Source organism: Eublepharis macularius, chromosome 5 (assembly GCF_028583425.1).
Source record: "Eublepharis macularius isolate TG4126 chromosome 5, MPM_Emac_v1.0, whole genome shotgun sequence".
Classification (NCBI taxonomy): Eukaryota; Metazoa; Chordata; class Lepidosauria; order Squamata; family Eublepharidae; genus Eublepharis; species Eublepharis macularius.
In genome coordinates this window covers 86,270,165-86,290,019 of record NC_072794.1, presented here as the reverse complement: position 1 = coordinate 86,290,019, position 19,855 = coordinate 86,270,165, and the positions used below count along the sequence as shown (strand labels likewise).

Below are 19,855 nucleotides of genomic sequence, written 5' to 3'. Positions count from 1 at the left end.
TTGTAGATTTGAAAGCAGACTTTGATTCTATAGCTGATCCTAAGAAAAATGGTAAAGAACAAATCTTGTTTGCCTTATTATTGAATACTGCTTTTGCAGAAGAGCAAGATTCTGGTCAAGTAGCACCTTAAAGACCAACTAGATATCCAGGGTATGAGCTTTCAAGAGTCAAAGCTCCCTTCATCAGATATGAGTTGAAAAAAGGCCTTATAATCCAGGCAGGGGGTGGGAGGGGTATTTTAAAGTGTCAGGAAGCTAGCTATAATACATGTTGTAATGAGCTTGATAGAGCATGGGTGTGAAGTGAAGAAAAAAGCACCTGTAATGCAAGAAAAATCCAATGTCCCAATTGAATCCTGGGAGATCTATTATTCCAGTTTTGCAAATAAACACAATTTCAGCAATCTTGCATTGTAATTTTCCTTTTGAAGTTTCTCTGCATGAGAACTGCTACTCTTAGGTCAGTAATGGAATATCCTGGGAGACTAAAATGTTCTCCCACTGGTTTTTGAATGTGATTTTTTATATCAGATTTATGTCCATTCTTTTGCAAAGGGACTAGCCTGTTTGTCCAATAGAGAGTTGAAGGGCATTGCTGACACTTGATGGCATATATAACATTGGATGATGAATAAGTGAGTGAGCCTAAGATGGTGTAGCTGGTGCTGTACCCATGCTCTTATCAAGCTAATTACAACATATATTATAGTTAGAAAATGTAACAGAATCCCACCTGAAACAAGCCTTTGCAGAACTGTTACTTCTGGTATATAGTCTGATAATTCTCTTGAAAGTGAGTTTGGGTGTGTGATATACACTGGTAGATCATCATCATCATAACCTTTTATTTGCATATAAAAGAAGAAAAGACAAGACAAGTACAAGATTAATACCTAAGGGTAATAAAAAAATCAAAACTGGCCAAGAACCACAGTAATATAGGCAATACAATATGAAAAATATACAGTAAAATCTAAATTTTAAAAGTTCCTGCCCTAGTCTTGCATATATATGAAAGAAATTCAGCAACAGAGGCAGTAATTTCAAGGTACTTATCAGACAGCAAAAGAAACATTTCATTATCAATCATGGATTTTGAAGCAATCAGAAAAGGACTGATCAAGTCCATAGAAGAATAATGAGGACAACAAAGAAGGATATGCTGGACCGAATAAGGTTCATTGTAAGAACAAGAGCAAACTCTTTCGTTATAAGGGATGCCTTTATATCTACACTGGTAGATACTTGGCCTTATTCAGTTGTTTGTGAACGTGAAGGCAGGAATATATTTCCTGCCTGTTGTGAAACGTTCAAACCTTGCTAAATCAGCCAAACTTGATACATGAGAATTGCCCGTCATGGGTTTTGTTGAAATTCTGCAGTTATTATACATGTTTGTGAAGGAATGGACTTGCCAGTCCTAGTCCATTGGATCACAGGAGATCAAAAAACTGCTTGGTTATCCCAAGTCTCAGTTTGGCAATGCTGCTACTTTCCCTTTCTCTTGATGGGTACAGAACTTTCAACCTCTCTGTCCCTTTAGAGGCTGCATTCCCACAAGATGTGCCATGGTAAAACTTTTGTTCTTCATCTACCTCTCTTTCCATTAACTAAGCTTTGGAGTGCTTTGTTCTTAGGAAACTCAAGACTCCTGTATTGTTTCTTTTGCTAGTCTTCTATCACCATTGTAGTCTCTTGGACATGAACAGAGTGTAGGCCAAATTAGTACAATACTGATGTGTAGTCTAGGATTTAAAAAGAAATCGCTACCCCTGGAGATAATGGATATAGAAATTTCTGAACACCTGGAGATCTCCTATAAATGTTTGCCCATCAGTAATTGTTGCATTTCTACAGATTTCTACCCTCAACATTTTTGAAAGAAAATTTGAGCTTCCCAATGAGGCCTTAATGACTGTTGCAGGTGAATTTTACTGTAACATGAATAAGCACATATTCTATGGGAAATGTAACAAATTTTCATATGGCTGTAGATATATTTGAACATGAATAATAGCTGTGAAAAATTTCAACAAAGTCCTTAACTATGATAAGAGTTTTCCTAAAAGGAAGCTGTCAGTCACGCACACCAATTGCATCCTATTTTTCTAGGTACAAGAGGGTCTGAAGTGCCTCTGAACATCTATGTATTACAATAAAACAAGGTTGGTTTGGGTATGAAATCTATTTATTGATAAATATAAGTTTCGTTTTTACTACTGTTTGGAGAGGACATATTCAGGCTACTGAACTAGAAGCTGAGTAGTGTGTCCAAAATGTATTTCAGCTATAGAGATACTAAAAAGAAAACATTCTGGCTGCAGTTTCCTTGATCAGTGTTCTAGTTATCTTTCAGCATATTTCTCTACTTCTGCCAAAATAACGTTCGAGGCAACAACTGCCAAAATAAGGTTTGAGGCAACATTGAGGATGCCTTCATACTACAAGATCTGTGTTGCCAAAGATAAATACCACTTCTTGATAGATCATATTATAAATTTGATCATAATTATAGATACTCGCTTCAGTCTATAGAGTTCTTTCAAAACAGGAGGGCTTTAACCTGCCTAAGATCCCAGCAACTGCCTTCTGCTGTCTTGGAGAATGCTACAGACCTATATACAAGGTCTGAGGCGCAGCTGTTATAGACCCTTCCCTTCCATATTACATTCCTAAGGAGACAAAAGCTGATTCTTCTGTTTCTACATTTTCAGTGCGGGGCAAACTTGAAATTCTTGCACACATGGAGAGGTAAGTTACTGAAGATGGCCTCTCTTACAGTAAAAAAATTCATATAGGCATGCTTGTAGTAGACTTAAGGATATCTAATGATGTCAATTATCTGCTTGACCTATGGTTAATAAACATATTGCAACAAACATACAAAATAGTTTTCAAACTCTTTCAACCCCCTCCCAGAGTTAGAAGAGTCCACCATGTCTTGCACAGGGCAGTGTCTGACACCAGAAGCATCAGCTTGACCTCTTGTCTAGCTTGGTGTTTACACCTTATAAAACCATTAGGTTACATACCTCGTCTTCAGCCAAATCAACTAAGTTCCCCCCATCCTAACATTCAGATCCTACTTTTATCACTGAAGTCTCTGTTCTTAAAAGTGATATCCATGTGAATCAAGCGGTGACTGAGTACATAAATCTGTGTAAAAAAATTATAAAAATAGAGCTTTGTTTCAGTCTTCCAGTCACATTTTGGAGATGCTTCGGGCATCTTGAATGTCACTTGCCAATGAATTTTGGTGGTCGTTTCTCTATGAAAGCTGCCATCCCTTCCCGCCGGTCTTTCGTAGGGATATTCTGGATTTAAAAATTAAAGGAAGTCACGTTAAGTATAAAAGTATATGCTTTATTGATTCATTTTGAATGATAGTACAATTTGATGGGAGCATTCTTGTACTCTCAGTACACATAGCTTTCTTGTTATAAAGTTACTATAATGGGGATAAAGTTGTATAGGCAGCTTGATGTCCTAAACAATGATGCTGTACTTTTATTTTATAAATGGTCCTTCCTGGTGCACAATATATCCCTGTTCTCTTGTAAAATAGCAGATTTCAGTTAATTCATCTTCAGCCTGATCTTCAAATTACTCCTAATTTGTGCATAATTTTAAAGAAATGTATCTCTTAAAAACTTGGGGTTTCCCCCCCCAAAAAGTGGGGAGGGGAGCTTACCAAGGAGTAACACATTCTTTCAATAGCCATCCCAGAAGCAATATCAACCTGCAAGAAGAAAATCTTATTTGCATGTATAGAAGAGAAACATCTTCTAACTTACTAACTTTCTGTATTCTTCTAGCTATAACTTCAGTGGAAATGTGCACGTTAGACTGGATGAAAATGAGCTATCTAATCTTCATTGCTGCTCCAAGACTGATAAAAGGCTGGAGCCAGTGTTTCTGTTCTGCCAACAATGGAGTTCTTCCACCCTTGGTAGAATAGATCCTTTGATTCCAACACAAGTTTGGGAATGCCTTTATTGTAGCACAACACTTCCTATGTTTGAGCCTATTAGGTCAGGTTCATAGAGAAGCTTGATGAAATGGTATAATAAATGTAAGTCTTGGGAGACCTTCAAGACTGTGCAACAACAGAATTTTACAGTTCACATGCCTGTAAGTTTGGGGTGGGGCAGGGAGAACAGTTAAAACATATGCACACAGAGCCATATTTATGCTGAAAACTGCTTCCTCTCTAAAGAATCTTAGCTTAAAAGCAGCAGCTATTGTATTTATTATATGCCTGTGAGTATAACATCTAGTGTGTCTCTCTGGTTTGCTGAAAATGATTATAAAAGGCTTTTACTATAAAAGCATTACCTCAGTTCCTCTGTTTATAGCCACTTTACTCATTTTCACTGCTATTGGAGCCTTTTGATAGAAAAGAGAACATGGATTTGTAAGTAATAATATAACAATGACAACATCCGTAATTGCTGAGCAGAGCTGTCTGGCTTAGGAAGAATAAAAGACAGTTCTTATTCATAATACAGTTGAATTGTATCAATATAGGTAATAACCTCTCAGTTGTATTCTTTTAAATGATCATCAGACACATACAAAGAAGGTTTGGTTTTCTAACACATAACACAGGGTGGGCTTTTGAGGTTCACTGACATACCACTGTTGGAAAAAGTGCTGGATTACTTGTGGATCTTTGACCCAGCATGTATGACACCCTGAGCTCTATAAAGGAAAAATGGGATAAGGAAACAGTAGACAGGTCCCTGCTCCTAAAGAACTAAGATTTGTTTTAGATTGCAGCACGCATGGCTTGAGTTATGGGCACCAAATGGAACACTATCACTGCACATGGTTCCTTAAAAGATTTCATAAATAAAAAGGTAATGTGTAGTAGTTGGAATGTTTGATGAGGAACAGTGAAGTGTGGGTTCCAATCACCACTCATAGTGAAGTTCATTGAGTGTCCTTCAGCTATCACTATCTGGGTTGCAGGAAAGTTTTAAAAGGTACTCAAGCTGCCAAAAAAATCAGAACTCATATCTGAATTCAAAATCTAAATCATGAAAATTAATAGTAGGGTGAAATTAGGTGTGATTTGTTTTTAAAACAAAATTTAGGGTGTCTTGACATATTCTTTAGGAAAAGAAGTTTGGTGCAGTAAACCCGCATTATTTTGAAAGTACAAAAATTTACACTGTGACAGTACACACTGACCTGAGGAACAATCTCTTCAGCTAAAGCTACTGCTCTTTGATAAGCTGCGTCACCCTCGTCATTCTGAGGTACTGCATGATTAACTAGCCCAAATGAATACGCTTCTTGTCCATCAATCTGTCTGCCGGTGAAGATGAGTTCTTTAGCACGGCCTGTTCCAATACACCGTGGCAGACGTTGTGATCCACCTAGGCAAAAATAAACAAACCTTCAGCAAAATGTCACAACACAGTTTTTGGAAAACAAGTTCTCCACTGTGGTTCCATATACTGAAACAATAATGGATTTAGATCCTATGCAGTGCCTGGACTGCATAAAGCCCTGGCAGAGGCAGATCTCTGCCTCTTGCTTCTTTAGGATGGGTTGATGCATGGAGGAAGAAGTGGGCAAAAAGCAAGTCCTTTCCCCTTCACAATAGATTTGTAGCAGTGGAACTGAGGGATAGGATCCAAGCTATGATAATTATCACCCTATAGTTTTAAGTTAGGGGACTCCTACTGTATTGCTCATATGCTTCTCCAGTGGCCTCAAGGGATTGATTATATTACAGAACTGGAGCTTTCCTAGTGACTAAGTATCACTTTGGGACCACTGTCAGTTTCCAAGACTTCAACAGGAACTTCCTATGCATTTTTAAGGTTGCGTTTTACAGGTGATGAAACAGGGCTAAGATAAAAGGAAAATCAGTAAGAACTGCCTTAAGATTATGTTATGTTCATAATAGGATCATTACACTGGAATCTCGTGATCCCTTGGGAAAGCCTCTGGTAGTCTCTAGAATCTAAATTGGGATTTAGATTATATCACAAGAATCATTTTTAGCCACAAGAAGAAGAAATTAACAGAGGGTACTGTGGAGTTCCTGTAACTAAGAATTTGGAACTATAAATAGAAAGTAGGCAGGCCAGTCTCTCTGCGCCTGCAGCATGGGCACTAGCCTACTTTTACAAGTCTGTTGTAAGGTTGTAATAATGTACATGATGGATGTTGAACACTGGATGTGCTATACAAATACTAAGTAGTAGTATCAGACGAATTGCTAACAAAATGATTACAATAAATTGTTTAAAAGTGTTAAAATTGTATTCCATTAGGCTTAGATTAGTTTTCCATTTAAAGATTTGTTTGAATTTTGCACTTTTGAAAAGAAAGCATGTGGATGGAAATGAAGCAATTTGGCTAAAAACTGTAAGTTAGTGGAAGAACTGGAAATAAGTTCTGTCAGTCACTTGATTTTTAGACAAGGAATATTGATTTGTTAACTTTCCTTACCCTGCTGTTCAGTGACAAAGGGTTGTATCTAATAAACATATGTATGGAGCTTCCCTCACAGAATGGGGGTCTATCTACCTTGCACTACAGCTCCATGCACCACCTTGAAAGGGTGACCCAGGGTTCAGCAAACACCCAGGAACAGTGCTGGCCATAATGTGAGAAGTCTACAAGAAAAGAATAGACAAAAGTCACCTCTCCTTCCTCTGATGGGCAATGATGGGTATACAACCTATTGGCAGAGCAGCAAGCAAGTGTATAAAACTACTTTACCTGCACCTGGGAAAAGTCCTCTGGTTGTTTCAATGAGACCCATTTTTGCAGATGATGCTGAAAGAAAGAGTAATAGAAAGAGGAAGTCGCATTAACACAAACATAAGCATTATGCCGCTTAACAGTGCTAAACTTTTGGTTTGATCGTCCCTTATGGGAAAAAAGGTAACAATTATCTGATTGTGTCATGTGGTGAGTTCTGAAGCCCTACAACCTATCAGTGGACATCAAGGCTGTATACAAACATCACCAGCTGCTGCTGACCTCACAGCTTAGTCTTCCCCACCTCCTTCTCACTCAGTGACTGTGGTCAAACACTAGCTTCCATTACCTGCAATGTATGAATGCAGACACACAGGTTAACCAGAGTTAGTTTCCTGTCCCATAACTGGAATCCTAAACCAGAATCCCAGTTAGTGGTAGTGAAGGGAAACTAACTCCAGTGAACTCACACACCTGCATGTATGCCATGGGTCACTGTTACTATTTTACCATAATTCTTGGCACAACACCAGGAGTGAGGCATGCATGTGAGCTTGTTAACAAACTGGGCTCCTACACATTTTTTCTTAATTACTGTTAAACATGTGATGTATGAATGCTGCTTAAGTCTCCCTGTAACATAAGCAGAATATGAGAGCTGTATACTGTACGCACCTGCCACTCGGAGATCACAAGCTAGTGCCAGTTCCAAGCCTCCGCCCAATGCATAGCCTTCAACTGCAGCAATGGTTGGCATTGGCAGTGAGGCTGTAAAAAAATAAGAGCAACATTTCATGGGAAGTGAGCGTCCCATACAATCTAGTTATAATTATTACTTACAGTCCGAGAAAACATGGAGAAAATTACTGGTATTTACTTCAGGATATTTTTACATTGCACCCTTAAACACATTATCATGTTAGTATACCCCCAGAAAAAATCTACTAAACAGAACTATGCACAAGAAATCACATTTTAGCAAGCCTAGCTAGCACATCGATTCAGCATAGGTACAATAATTTTATTGATTTAATAGCATAGCTGAGTGTTCCTTAGGCCAGGTGCTCCCCTCTTTTCCTTTCTATCTAATGATAGTATCATGATAGTGATTATAATGAAAATGTCTCTTAACTACTTACCAATGCCATCCATTAAGCTTCTGAGCCTCTGAACAAAATGATCAACTTCAGAATCCGTCATCTGAGCACGCTCTTTTAAGTCAGCACCTATATTCGGAACAAGAGCAGATAGTTTGATGATACAGAAAGGTCATAACAGAGTTGAACAGCATTGCTTCAACGTATCAATAACTGCCCTGAGTATTACAAGAGAATCCTATGCAGAATTTGGTGCATGGAAGCCCATTAAAAATCAGTCAGGTTGGTCTGTTAAAGTGACCACTTGCCAACTATGTATTGTCGAAGGCTTTCACGGCCGGAGAACGATGGTTGTTGGGGGTTTTCCGGGCTGTATTGCCGTGGTCTTGGCATTGTAGTTCCTGACGTTTCGCCAGCAGCTGTGGCTGGCATCTTCAGAGGTGTAGCACCAAAAGACTTTTGGTGCTACACCTCTGAAGATGCCAGCCACAGCTGCTGGCGAAACGTCAGGAACTACAATGCCAAGACCACGGCAATACAGCCCGGAAAACCCCCAACAACCATCACTTGCCAACTGATCATAGCTTTCTGATTTTGGTAGTCTTTTGAATCAGTTCTGATGATACTATACAGTTTTCCTTTCTCTCTTCCACATAATTTATAGCCCCCAACAGAAAGCCTCATTGTCCAGCGTCACTCAAATGAGTTAACTGTATGAACTTCTCTCACTGTGGAATGGCTTCTGATTGCCAGATTGCCATTCTGAAATGAGATGTCCAAGAACTCAAAATCTACACCATTGTCTGCCAATATCATCTCAGGAAAAATTATGGTATAATTAATACATACACATTTAACAAGAGTACATGGAAAGCAGAGTTATCACTACTTGTTTTCCATAATAGTCAAGGAGGCTGCTTGTAAAAAACTGATGACACCTTGACGTGAACAGAATCTTGAGAGAGCACAAAGAGACTGGTTCTACAAGCCTAACGGTGTTACCTTCCCCTTCCCCTTCTAAGTATCTCTCAAAGTTCTGAGTTAATACTTTTTTTCTAGACAAAGCAGCTTTTCTTGTTTCAAATCTGTATTGGATATACCTATCTGATTAGAAAGCCGTATTACCAAAATAGTTTTCAGTGCAAACAAATATTAGCAAAGTTTCACTGCAAACAAATATCAGCTAAAGACTTGTAAGAATTGTAAATAGCAATAAATGCAGGATGCCATGCTAAGCTCACAGACTTCTGTTTGATTTTATCATAAATTGTGCTTATGCCAAGAGTCTTAGCCCTAGTGTAAACATAGTTTTTGTTAAATGTGAAGGCAGAATGATCAAGATTACTTCAAAATACCAACAAAAGTATTAACAACTATTATCAAATAAACAAAGTTCCTTATTATCTGTATTAGGTGTGTTCATTTTGAAATTTTTTGTGCTTTCAAATCCAGGGCCATTCAGTGAAATGTTTATCATGATTGGGTAGTTTTCTGCTGAGGTGCTGCCAGGTCGATTTTGAAATTTGTCATTTTTTCCCATGCTCATTATTTTTGCAGCTGTTCTTTTCAACTGGGAGGGGGGGACCAACTGGAGGCTCTGGAGCGGGTTTTTCCACTTAACAGCATCAAAATTATGCAGAACACAATCCTCCCTCTAATCTAAAGAACCCCTAAATTTCAAGCAGATTGAACAAAGGGGGGGGGAATTTTGCAGGCCCCTCAAGTAGATCCCTCTCTGCACAGCTGCCCTAAGTTCTCTCTACTAATTCCTAAAATGGCAATCAAGTATTTCCAGCCAGCCACCAGCATTTAAAAATACATAGCCCTGCCTGAATTCATTTCATTTCTTTACTCTTATAGTGACTGACTAACAATATTATTGCTTCTTGGCCTTTTGGCTAAGATCAAGTGTAGACTAACAATATTTTTTTTACCTTTTCACTGAAAACTCTGAATTTCCCTTCCTTGTTGTGGTTTGTTGTTTGCCCACTCAGAGCAGTTTACAAAGTATGTTGTTATCATCCTCACAACATTTGAATTCTACTGGCCCCTGAACAAGCTTTACCCCGCCCCATTTTGGAGGGGTTGGAGTCTTTGTTTTTCTACTAAATTTCACCAAAATTGCCACAGAGTGTATTCTGCCTAACCTTGAAAGAACCCCTAAGTGTAAAAAAAAAATGGACAAAGCATTTGAATTCTACAGGACCCTGAGCAAGCCTCCCCTCCCCATTAGGCTTTTCTACTTTCACAAGGAAAAAAAGCTCTCTCTCCAGCCAACAAGGTGGGCTGAAGAGGGAAGGGGGGGGGGAGGAGAATGGCAGCTATCTTTGGGGTTGGCCAGGAGTGCTCTTTGCTCCTCCCTTGCAACAATCTGATTGGAAAGGAGATATTCAGTATATAGATTCAAAGTGAAATGGAAGCTCATGATGCACTGCTGTTAAAGGCTAGAACTGGGGGGGGGGCGTATTTTGTGAGGGAGAGGTTTTGTTACTACCAAGCAGCCGAGACCAATGTTTCCATTCCGGAGAGTCACAGGTAAGGCTCAAAAACAGCTATTTTTGTGATTTATGCAGTTCAGCATCTTCTTTATGCACACCCCTAGTCTGTATATCTATTAAATTCAAGCTTTGTTTCTTGATTTGGAAGTAGCAGTTTTCTCAGACTGCAAGCAAAGAGACTAGCATCACAAGCTACAATAAGGTGAAGAAGATCTGAAAGAGTGCAGGAAGTAAGTTCATTAATGAAATCTGATAGAAAAGCATATGGCCAAAAGCAATATTTTTCTGTTTAACAGAGTCTACTACTTTAACCTGTTATTTTAGGGATGTACTTATTGAGATCAGAAAATGTTCTCACTCACCCGCACAAAAAACACCTTTTACATTGCTCTTGATTATCACTACACGAACACTTTCATCATAACGGAGAATGTCAAGGGTTTCATACATCTAAGGGCAAAGAACATAGAGTTCAAACATAAAATGCTACATGATTTGTTTTATTAGGTGACTGTTGCTAAAAATTGCAAATAGAAGCTCTGCTTTGAAAGAATCCACAAAGAACAAAAAAGGCGTGAAAACTAGACATTGGCCCTTTTTACAATGACTCTGTATACTGTTGTGGCTGCTGGTTGCTAACAGAATTTTTGTGTCATTTGAGACATAATTGTTTTGCCTGCTGGTTGTTGACTTATTCTTTAAAAAACTTTTCACATAAAGCTGTTTGTGGCCCATTTGTAATGCAGAGTTGAGGCTCTTTAAAAAACTCTCCCATTCTTCATGAGTTCTATGTGTTTGATTCGCTTCAGAGCACTATTTGAAATGTCTGTGGAGCTTCTGAAAGTGTTGCCTTTTTATTTTCCATTATGTTCTTTTCTGTTTCCTCAGTTTCCCTGCTCTAATTCCCTGGAATTAGCTACCTTCCCCCACCCCTGGGTTTTAATTTTACTATTAAAAAGGGCCCATTATAGCAGACACATATCGGATCTGCAAAATGATATATTATCTTACTACTGCATTGTATAACATTCTAAACTTAATGTTTAAACAATTTATTCCTTCCTTCACATTTTGGCTTCACTCTAAAAAACATGTGTTCCATTAAGGATATTCTGCAGAATAAATTACCTGAGGACTATGCCCTTGAATTAGACAAATAGTGTGTATATACATACAAATAGTGTATATATAATTGAATGTAAGAGAAAGGCTTTTACTTACTTCATCCACAAACACTTTACCCAGTGAATTTTTGGCATGTGGTCTGTTCATCTGAATTTCTGCAATACCTTTAGTTTTTTAAAAAAAAACACTTTTAAACAAATGATCCCATGTTTATCATTTATAACTTCAGTGTTGGCATTGTAGAACACCTCAAGGATTTATATCTGACATTTGCTTTTCCATTGCAAGTGAAGGAAAAAAATACAATTTAACACATTGTCAGCATTGTATACCCTGACCTGGATAGCCCAGGCAGGTCTGGTTTTGTCAGATCTTGAAAGCTACCACCACCATCTTAGGACATCATTCTTTTCTGGGTGGGAATCATATTCTGCTGAAATCAAAGGGGCTTGAGAAAGTACATAGATTGAAAGGATGGAACCACTATTATTGCTAGTTTGCAACCAAGGTTCTTGAACATAGTCTACTGATGCTTTGCTTTGGACTGCACTTTGCAAAAGCCTTGGCAGCTTTTAGTAGTCATCCAGCAGCCATAGTTTGTGACATCAAACATAGAAGAAGGCATATGAACACAGGCATATGGAAGAGCTATGTTCATGAGTTCTTCATTGGCAGACCAGAATTTCTGTTATTTTTGACAGTGTGTCCTCTTCCTTGCATATCCCACTCCCCAAGTAGAAACCTCCCCTTCTCTCTCACACACAGTTAATGTTATTTCACACAAGTCCTCTTGTCTGGAAAATAATGGTGAGGGTTCTTTTAACTAAGTCGTTATTATCCGGGGCAGGGGAGGTGTCCTGATAGTGGCTTTACAACAACCCAGTTTTGTTATTTCTATTTAGTTTGGAGGCAGAAGTTGACAGTTGTTAAATAGTATTTTTAAATACTGCTGTGAAATAGTTAAATGCTGCTGGCACGTGTCCACACCTGAACGCTTCCTGCTGTTTTGGGTTTTCACTCTGTCTCCCCAATGGGACACACTTGTAAACTTTAACAATGAATTAACTTGTAAAGCAACTATTAAAATATAAACCCAAACCTCTGGTTGTGGCAAACACAGGACCAGTTGAACCTTCGTGTGCTCTTGATGACAGGTCTCAAATGGACGCGGGGGGGGGGGCGCCGCCGGAAGCCCCTTCCAGCTGTGACAGAAGGGGGGGCACTCGTTCTTACGATTATAGGGACAGCTACGCGTCTCCTGTACACTTCTACTTCAAAGGTTTCGTTTTATTTTGGTGGATCCCAACCGATTGAACGCCACTGCTTGGAAGGGCCACTCACCGCAATTTGCCTCTCCGTGAACTTTTAACAGGATCTGTTTTTTCCTCTCTGTGGACATGAGTCTTCTGGGCAACTTGCCAGACGTCCCAAGACATGCGGCCGAGAGCGTCCGAAGACAAACGGCAGCTCTGCACAGACGTAGCATTGCCTCTCCGCGTTTCCCCCGCAGGCTTGCTCGATTTCTTCCCTCCCTCCTGCCCGCCCGGCCCCCAACAGCCGGAGAACGGGAGAATCACCACCCCCTGACCAAGCGACAATCTAAAGCACTGGCTCCGGAAAACTCATATCCTGGAAGTTCTACTGGACCCGAATCTTGCTCTCCAGAAAACTTACTCCCGCATAAAAACTAACCCCAGGTTGGCTGGACCCCAGGCAAATGCTGCTTTCTTATGAGCCACGTGACACCCACTCCAGAGTTTTACCCTCCTTAAAGTTCCGTCTCCTACGCAACTAAGAAACACAGAAGACAGTCTGCGAGATCCATTATATTTAAGAGGAACTGCTATGAGATGGAAGTGGTGAAATGTTTGCAGGCAAGGAGACATCAGGCGGGATTCTTAATAATTTTTATTCTTCCATTACAGGCCCTGGTTTACTCCTCCATCTTTCTTCTCTCCTCCCCTCCAGTAGAGAAGGCGTAGTCTCCCTTGTAACAGACTACGGTCTCCCTGGTGGGACACATTTGTAAATTTTAACAATGAATTAATTTTTAAAGTAGCTGTTAAAACATAACCGTCTTATCCTTGGAGTAGAGGTTTAATATTCGAAAAAGGGCCGTTGAAACTTTTCGTGGCACAGAAGTAAATATCAGCATTCTACTGAGCCTATAATAAGGGGAGAGGACATGTTTCTCCAGGTGTGTGCCGTCGAAACATCAAGAGCAGCTACAGGGTAAGAGCTAGCGTCCCAGTCTCCCCCTGGGAGACTTGAAGGACCTGGCAACCCTACTCGGGGGGAGGGTTCCAGCAGGAAGGGGGAATCGGTGGTGGCTGCCAGTTTAGTCTGGATCTTAATTAATGATAGAGCCAGGTATGACTTGTATATATGTATGTATGTATATTTGTATGGCATCTATGTATGTATGTATGGCATGTGGGGCACCCTCTCTCTCCTGTTCCTGCCTCCAGGGAGAGCAGTCTAGTAGCAGACTAGCTCTGCTACTTTCTTATTAAGACTTCACTTTCACTTTCCCATTCCTACTCCTTTGCTTTTCTCTTTCTTTAATCTTTCCTTTGTCTTTCAAACTCTGTTGACTTAAAACTTTCATAGTTCCTCCCTATCTTTTTGCTGTCCTCTCCTGTCTCTTACTACTCTCTCTGGCTGACTGAGAGGATCATGGCAACCATTTGGGGCAGCCACCTACAAGATGGCCGCCAGGGATTCTGAGGACAGCTTCCTAGACAATGGAGAGGAATGCTCCCCAGTATTCGCATCGAACGCGATGGGGATTCATGAATCTGGTGTCGACATGCCTCCTGGCTTGTATGTGCTCCCAGCAACAAGTCGGCACCGACATGCCTCTGCGGCTTGTGCGGTCTCCCAGCTACAAGTGGGCCTCAGAGCCACGGAAGAGTTTCAAAAGGCCCATCCCACTGATCGGAAGATGGATGCATCTGCACGCTTCTGCTTTGCTGCTGGAGTTGGTGTGTTACCTCAGCCCAGGCTTTTGGCGGGAAAAGACACCAGGAATCTCCTCAGCTCTGATGCCACAGTGAATGTGCCCATGCCAACCTCCTGGCTGGAGATTCCACAGCAGGCCTTTTCTCTTCAGATGTAGCCCTGCCTTTACAACAGGACTCTTCCCATCAGATGGGTTATGTATGAAGGGCACAAACTTGCCTGTCTTTGAACCTTTTAACTTCCTAAGACTAACCATGAGGGAAGAAATATATAATCTCTGCCAGGCTGAAACTCGCACCGACCCGGCCTGGGAAGCAGGGCGCCTCACACTGCCATTTGACCACAGCTGTCAGGCAATGACTCAGTACCTCTAATGCATGACCAGATGATTTGGATAGCAAGATACAATTCTGTGTGTTATCTGTATAATGATGGCATCCAGTTCCATAGCTTGGAATGATTTCTCTTAAAGGTTTTACATAAAGATTCAATAACATGGGGGATAATATTGCTCCTTGTGGAATCCTGCATGGTAATTCCCACACTGAAGATAGTTGGTCTCCAACAGCAATATTTAAGTCCATTCCACAAGAAATGATTTAAACCAGTCCAAGGTACAACCCCTGGTAGCTATTTTTGCCTCCAAATGCTTCAACAGGATGGCATGATCTACTGTATCAAAAGCTACAGATAGGAAGCATGGCCCTTTTCTACATTCAGAAGGAGGTAATCAGCTAAAGCTATAACCAGAACCATCTCTGTCCCATAACCTAGCCTGAAGCCAGATTGAAAAGGGTCCAGAGAGCTAGAGTTATCCAAGAAGACTTGTAGTTGGTCAGCTACTGTTCTCCCAATCACATTGCCTGGAAAGTCTGGGCAATAATTGACCACATCATTTTTGTCTAGGGATGGTTTTTAAAGTAGTGAGCAGATGACCAGGTGGTCATCTGCTCACTACTTTGAGTGGCCATGGGAAAGTATTTGGGTTAGTGACTGATTTATGACAGAAATGAAGTTCTCATTTACGAGGACTTTACAAGATTTTAGCAACCGAGATGGGCAAGGATCCAGTGCACGAGTGGTGGCCTTCACAGATGCCAGGATTCTATCAATAGCCATCACTGTAACTGGGTCAAAATGGTTCATTCATACCTGGACCAGATTGTGTATTAAGCATTTCTTCCATCTCATCTGTATTACAGCTGGTATCCAAATTAGAGCATATTTGTGCTATTTTATCAGCAAAGAATTTTGCAAAGGTGTCATAGCTAATTGTCTGTTCCTGAGCCAATAGAGGTTCAGATTTAGGAGTCAGAAGATTGTCAACATACCTTAAACAATTGGGATGGTAGTGATCTAATTGATGCAATGGTTGTAGAGAAGTAAGGTCTCTTTCTTGATATCAGCGCTGCTTCATAGGTCTTCCAATGAAGCACACACTATCAGATTCAGCACAAGTTTTCCACCTGCGTTCTTTTAGACGTCTTCCAGTCCTTTTTAGGTCAACCGGCTTCATAGTAAACCATAGAGGTGGCTTTCGCTGCAAGGATGGGAGAGGTTGATAAGGAGCAGTCTTGTCAAAGGGTTCAAGGAGCTTCACATTCTAAGCTTCTACTGCAGCCTCAACAGAGCACACTTTTTGGAATTCTAACTTCATTCCCCACCCCGAGCATTTTGGAATCCAGAATGATCTAGGAGCCTCTGTGGGTGGGCCATTTTAATGCCTTCCCCTTTCTTGCAGGGTAAATGAAGAGCTTCCCTCAAAGACTCCATGCAAAAGATTAAGTCCAAAGTGTCACCACCTTCTTGTATAGGGCCTGTCACTATCTGAGAGAGGCCCAGGGCTGCCAAGGAAACTATGAAGTCCTGGGCCTGTCCTGACGTGGAATATTCAGCTTGGATATTGAAGTCAACCTAGGAAAATCAATCTAGGTATTTCCATCACTACATCAAGAGCACCTCTGCCGACTCAGAAAGGGTGCTTGCTGGAGAAATAGGTGCCCATTAAACGAGGAGAATACCTCATCTGTCCTTGGCTCACAATGTAAGGAACATACAGTCAGTGCCTGATTTTGTCTGTATTGGCAGTCTGTGGGAACTGACTCACAGAGGATAATAGCAACCCCTTTGGTCACTGTGCAGGGTTGGTAGAGAACTTCATAATCTGGCAGAGTTAGTTGGGACAAGCACACCATATCATTTTCTCCTAACCAATTCTCTCTTACGCAAGCTAAGCTAATTACCTCTTCCTGCAACAACCGGGTTGCAATGAAGTTTTGTGCCTCACCAATCTGGCATTGCATAGTATCAGTAAAGAGGTGGGGGAAATTGGAGGCCCTGTATCATCAACTTCCTCAGAAGGAAGTTCCACAAAAAAGGTTCTGTTATGTAGCGACCCACTGCACTTCAGAAGATAATCTAAGGAAACCAGTTGGCTCATTTTTTTTTAATTGAGTACCTTTATTGGCATAACAGGACATACATATGCACAGTCAGCAAGGAGACACACACACACACACACAAATCCCTTGCCCCATCACTTAAACCATTCCTCTCCTCTTCGATGCATCTCAATATCTACAAGTCTTTGTTTAATCAAAGCAAATGCAGACCCCTCAGAAAGAAAAACCAATCCATCAAGGCAAAGCCCGATTACAGAGATTTTTTTTCTATATCAGCTAACCATGCAGAAGACTGGGACTCAGTTAGCATGCATGCAATAAGCCTATTGGGGCTGCTCCTGAAGTGCAAACGCAGCCAGAATTTGTTAGAATCCAGGCTTTTGTCTCTAGGCATCTTTGGTTGGTCTCCAAACAAATAGCTGCATAGGGCACACATGATGGCTGCCCTAAAAATTTCCTTAGAAAATTAGATTGTATTCATTCGACTTCTTTATTAAAGGCTGTGACCCATATTGGAATGCCATAGAGCAGTTTAGCACTGATTTTATAATTAAACACTAAGGGCTGCTGGGATATATAGATTTCCCTTAGTGTAGAAAAAGTGAGTAATCGCTAATATGTTGTTCACAGATTTTATCACTTCTTTTTTGTAAGTTAGTCAACTAGCTTTATGTTGGCTCATATGAGACCTTTTTAAATATCATTGTTACGACACTTTCTCTTGGGTAGATTTGGTCTTTAAGCCTTTTATTCCTGCCCCTCTTGGTAGATTGCTGCCACCAGGAATTAAATTGCAGAATAACTTAAATTTCCCCTTTAGTAACGTGCCCAAGGGTCAGGCTTTTCGTGGTACTATGTGGCCCTGAAGAAATGAATGGGACATAGGAATAATGACAGATACTCTGGGATATAAAAAAACCAAAGTAAACTTATTTTTATAAGAAGCGTATCGGTTTCATATTATTTCTAAAACTTGATGGTTTCAAAAGAGTAATTCTCAATTCTTGAAGTTACTTTACTTAAACCCAGTCACACAGATCTCTCAGGTGCAGAGTTTGCCTTTTCCCTGACTGAATGTTCTTTCACAAACACAGTTCAGGATCCCACACAAGTTATATTTCTCTCAGACAACATAAACAAGCTCAGGATGCACGTAGCTTGCCTACTTTCTCCTGACTGAACGTTCTTTCCCAAACACACAGTTCAGGCTTCCACCCAGGTTATATTTCTCTCAGACAACATAAGCTCAGGCTGCATACAGCTTGCCTGCTTTCTCCTGACTCAATATTTCTCTCAGAACTGCTTAAAAATACTCAGGCTGCACACAGCTTGCCTGCTAAATCCAGACTCAATATTTTTCACAGAAATGCTTAAACATGCTAAGGCTCTACACGGCTTGCCTCTCTTGCCCTGACTAAATATTTTCTCTCCATGCTCAGTCTAAAACTGCATTTACTCCACCCACACTCAGTCATCAACCAACCATATCACTCACTCATCCCTCTCTTTCACCCCCCCTTCATCTATACCACACCAAACATTTAAAGACACATACACACATTTACTTAAAATCATTACAATGACATTTCTCTGAATGTCTTGAATCTTCTTTGAAGATAACTTTCAAGTGAGTAGCTGTGTTAATCTAAAGTAGAGGAGAAAAGATTTAGGTCCAGTAGCACCTTAAAGACCAACTAGAATTCCAGAGTATGAGATTTTAAGAGTCAGAGCTCTCTTTGTCAGATATGAGGAATGGAAGAGTTGCAGTTCTCAAGCAAAAAAACTTCAAAGGAAAATTACAATGCGAGATTTCTGAAATTGAGTTTATTTGCAAATTTAGAATAATGGATCACCTAGGATTGATCGGAGACATAGGATTTTTCTTGCATTATGGATGCTAAACTGTATGGAAATGCCTGCCCTTGTCCTTGCCACTGACTGTACTAATCTCACACTATGTAATCTGCCTTGAGTCTCAAAGAGAAAGGTGGAATATAAATGACATAAATAAAATAATTTTCTGCACTTCTCACCCAGGCTCTAGCAAACTAACTACTACATGTATTATAGCTAGCTTCCTGACCCTCTAATTTACAATCCCCCTCCCACCCTCTGCTAGGGTTGCTAGATGGTGTGTGGAAAAATACTGGACCTCAGGGAGGAGGGAGGCGGCACTTTGATATGTTCTTTGCATGTGCACAAAGCTCACATATGCTCGCAGCCCCAGCATGATGATGTCACTACTGGCATGATGTCATCACCACCCCCACCCCCACTTCCAGGGTGGGCAGGCTAGCCAGCCACTCCCAGAGAGACACTGCACAAGAGGAAGGGCTGGCTGGCCTGTCACTCCCAGTCAGTGCCACACAGAAGTCCAGGTGGGCATGCTGGCCACTCACTCCCCTGGTGGTGGCAGGAGGCTGGGTGGGTGGGTTGGACGGGTGAGGTGTCCGATATTTCAGCTATGTTTCCCCAGTAGTATTTAAGTCATTAATACATAACTGAAAATGTTTAAACACAGAAATGATTACAATCACTCTTGTAACCATAATGAACAACAATTTTATGCATTCCAGAAGATTCCAAATGGCACAGATCCAATACCCAGACGTATGGCTGCACAGAAGACACGAGGAGAAATGATAACAGTAGTGCACAGTGCATGCAATAACAGACAAGACCTGTGATAAAGTGTTTATTAAGGTTTAAAATGATGACATTGTGGTTAGTGGGTGGCAACATGACTACTAGGAGTCCAGAAGAGAGATTGTTGTTCTTCTTTTAATCATGTGAATACACATTCAACTTTGATTCAGGAGGAGCACAAGAATCCAGCTTAGTTTACATCAAGAGGCACCAAGCTCAGCTAAGTGCCTACCCCTATGCTAGAGTTTACAGTGATGTAAACCTGAGAGTGACATCATTGTGATGCCCTAGGAGCGCTCCTGCATTTTACGGTTTTACGCATGTGCGAGGAGTTAAAAAAGGTAAGTGCCATGTCCTCCTCTCCCACGGGGAGGGTATGGTGACCTGGAAACCCAGAGATCCAAGA

General features: G+C 40.7%; 1 protein-coding gene and 1 pseudogene across 1 annotated transcript; one reads left to right on the top strand and one right to left on the bottom strand.

The window, feature by feature from the left end:
* Nucleotides 1–831: 831 nt before the first annotated feature.
* ECHDC2 (enoyl-CoA hydratase domain containing 2) lies at nt 832–13,165 on the bottom strand. The gene is made up of 10 exons (XM_054981176.1): nt 12,782–13,165; nt 11,537–11,604; nt 10,678–10,765; nt 7,860–7,946; nt 7,396–7,488; nt 6,739–6,795; nt 5,194–5,381; nt 4,336–4,386; nt 3,692–3,739; nt 832–3,314 (listed from the first exon to the last, which is right to left on the bottom strand). The coding sequence occupies exons 1-10, from the start codon at nt 12,924–12,926 to the stop codon at nt 3,237–3,239; spliced, it is 903 nt and encodes a 300-aa protein (XP_054837151.1). The 5' UTR covers nt 12,927–13,165; the 3' UTR covers nt 832–3,236.
* On the top strand, nt 9,696–9,866 carry LOC129331510 (U2 spliceosomal RNA; annotated as a pseudogene).
* Nucleotides 13,166–19,855: the final 6,690 nt, after the last annotated feature.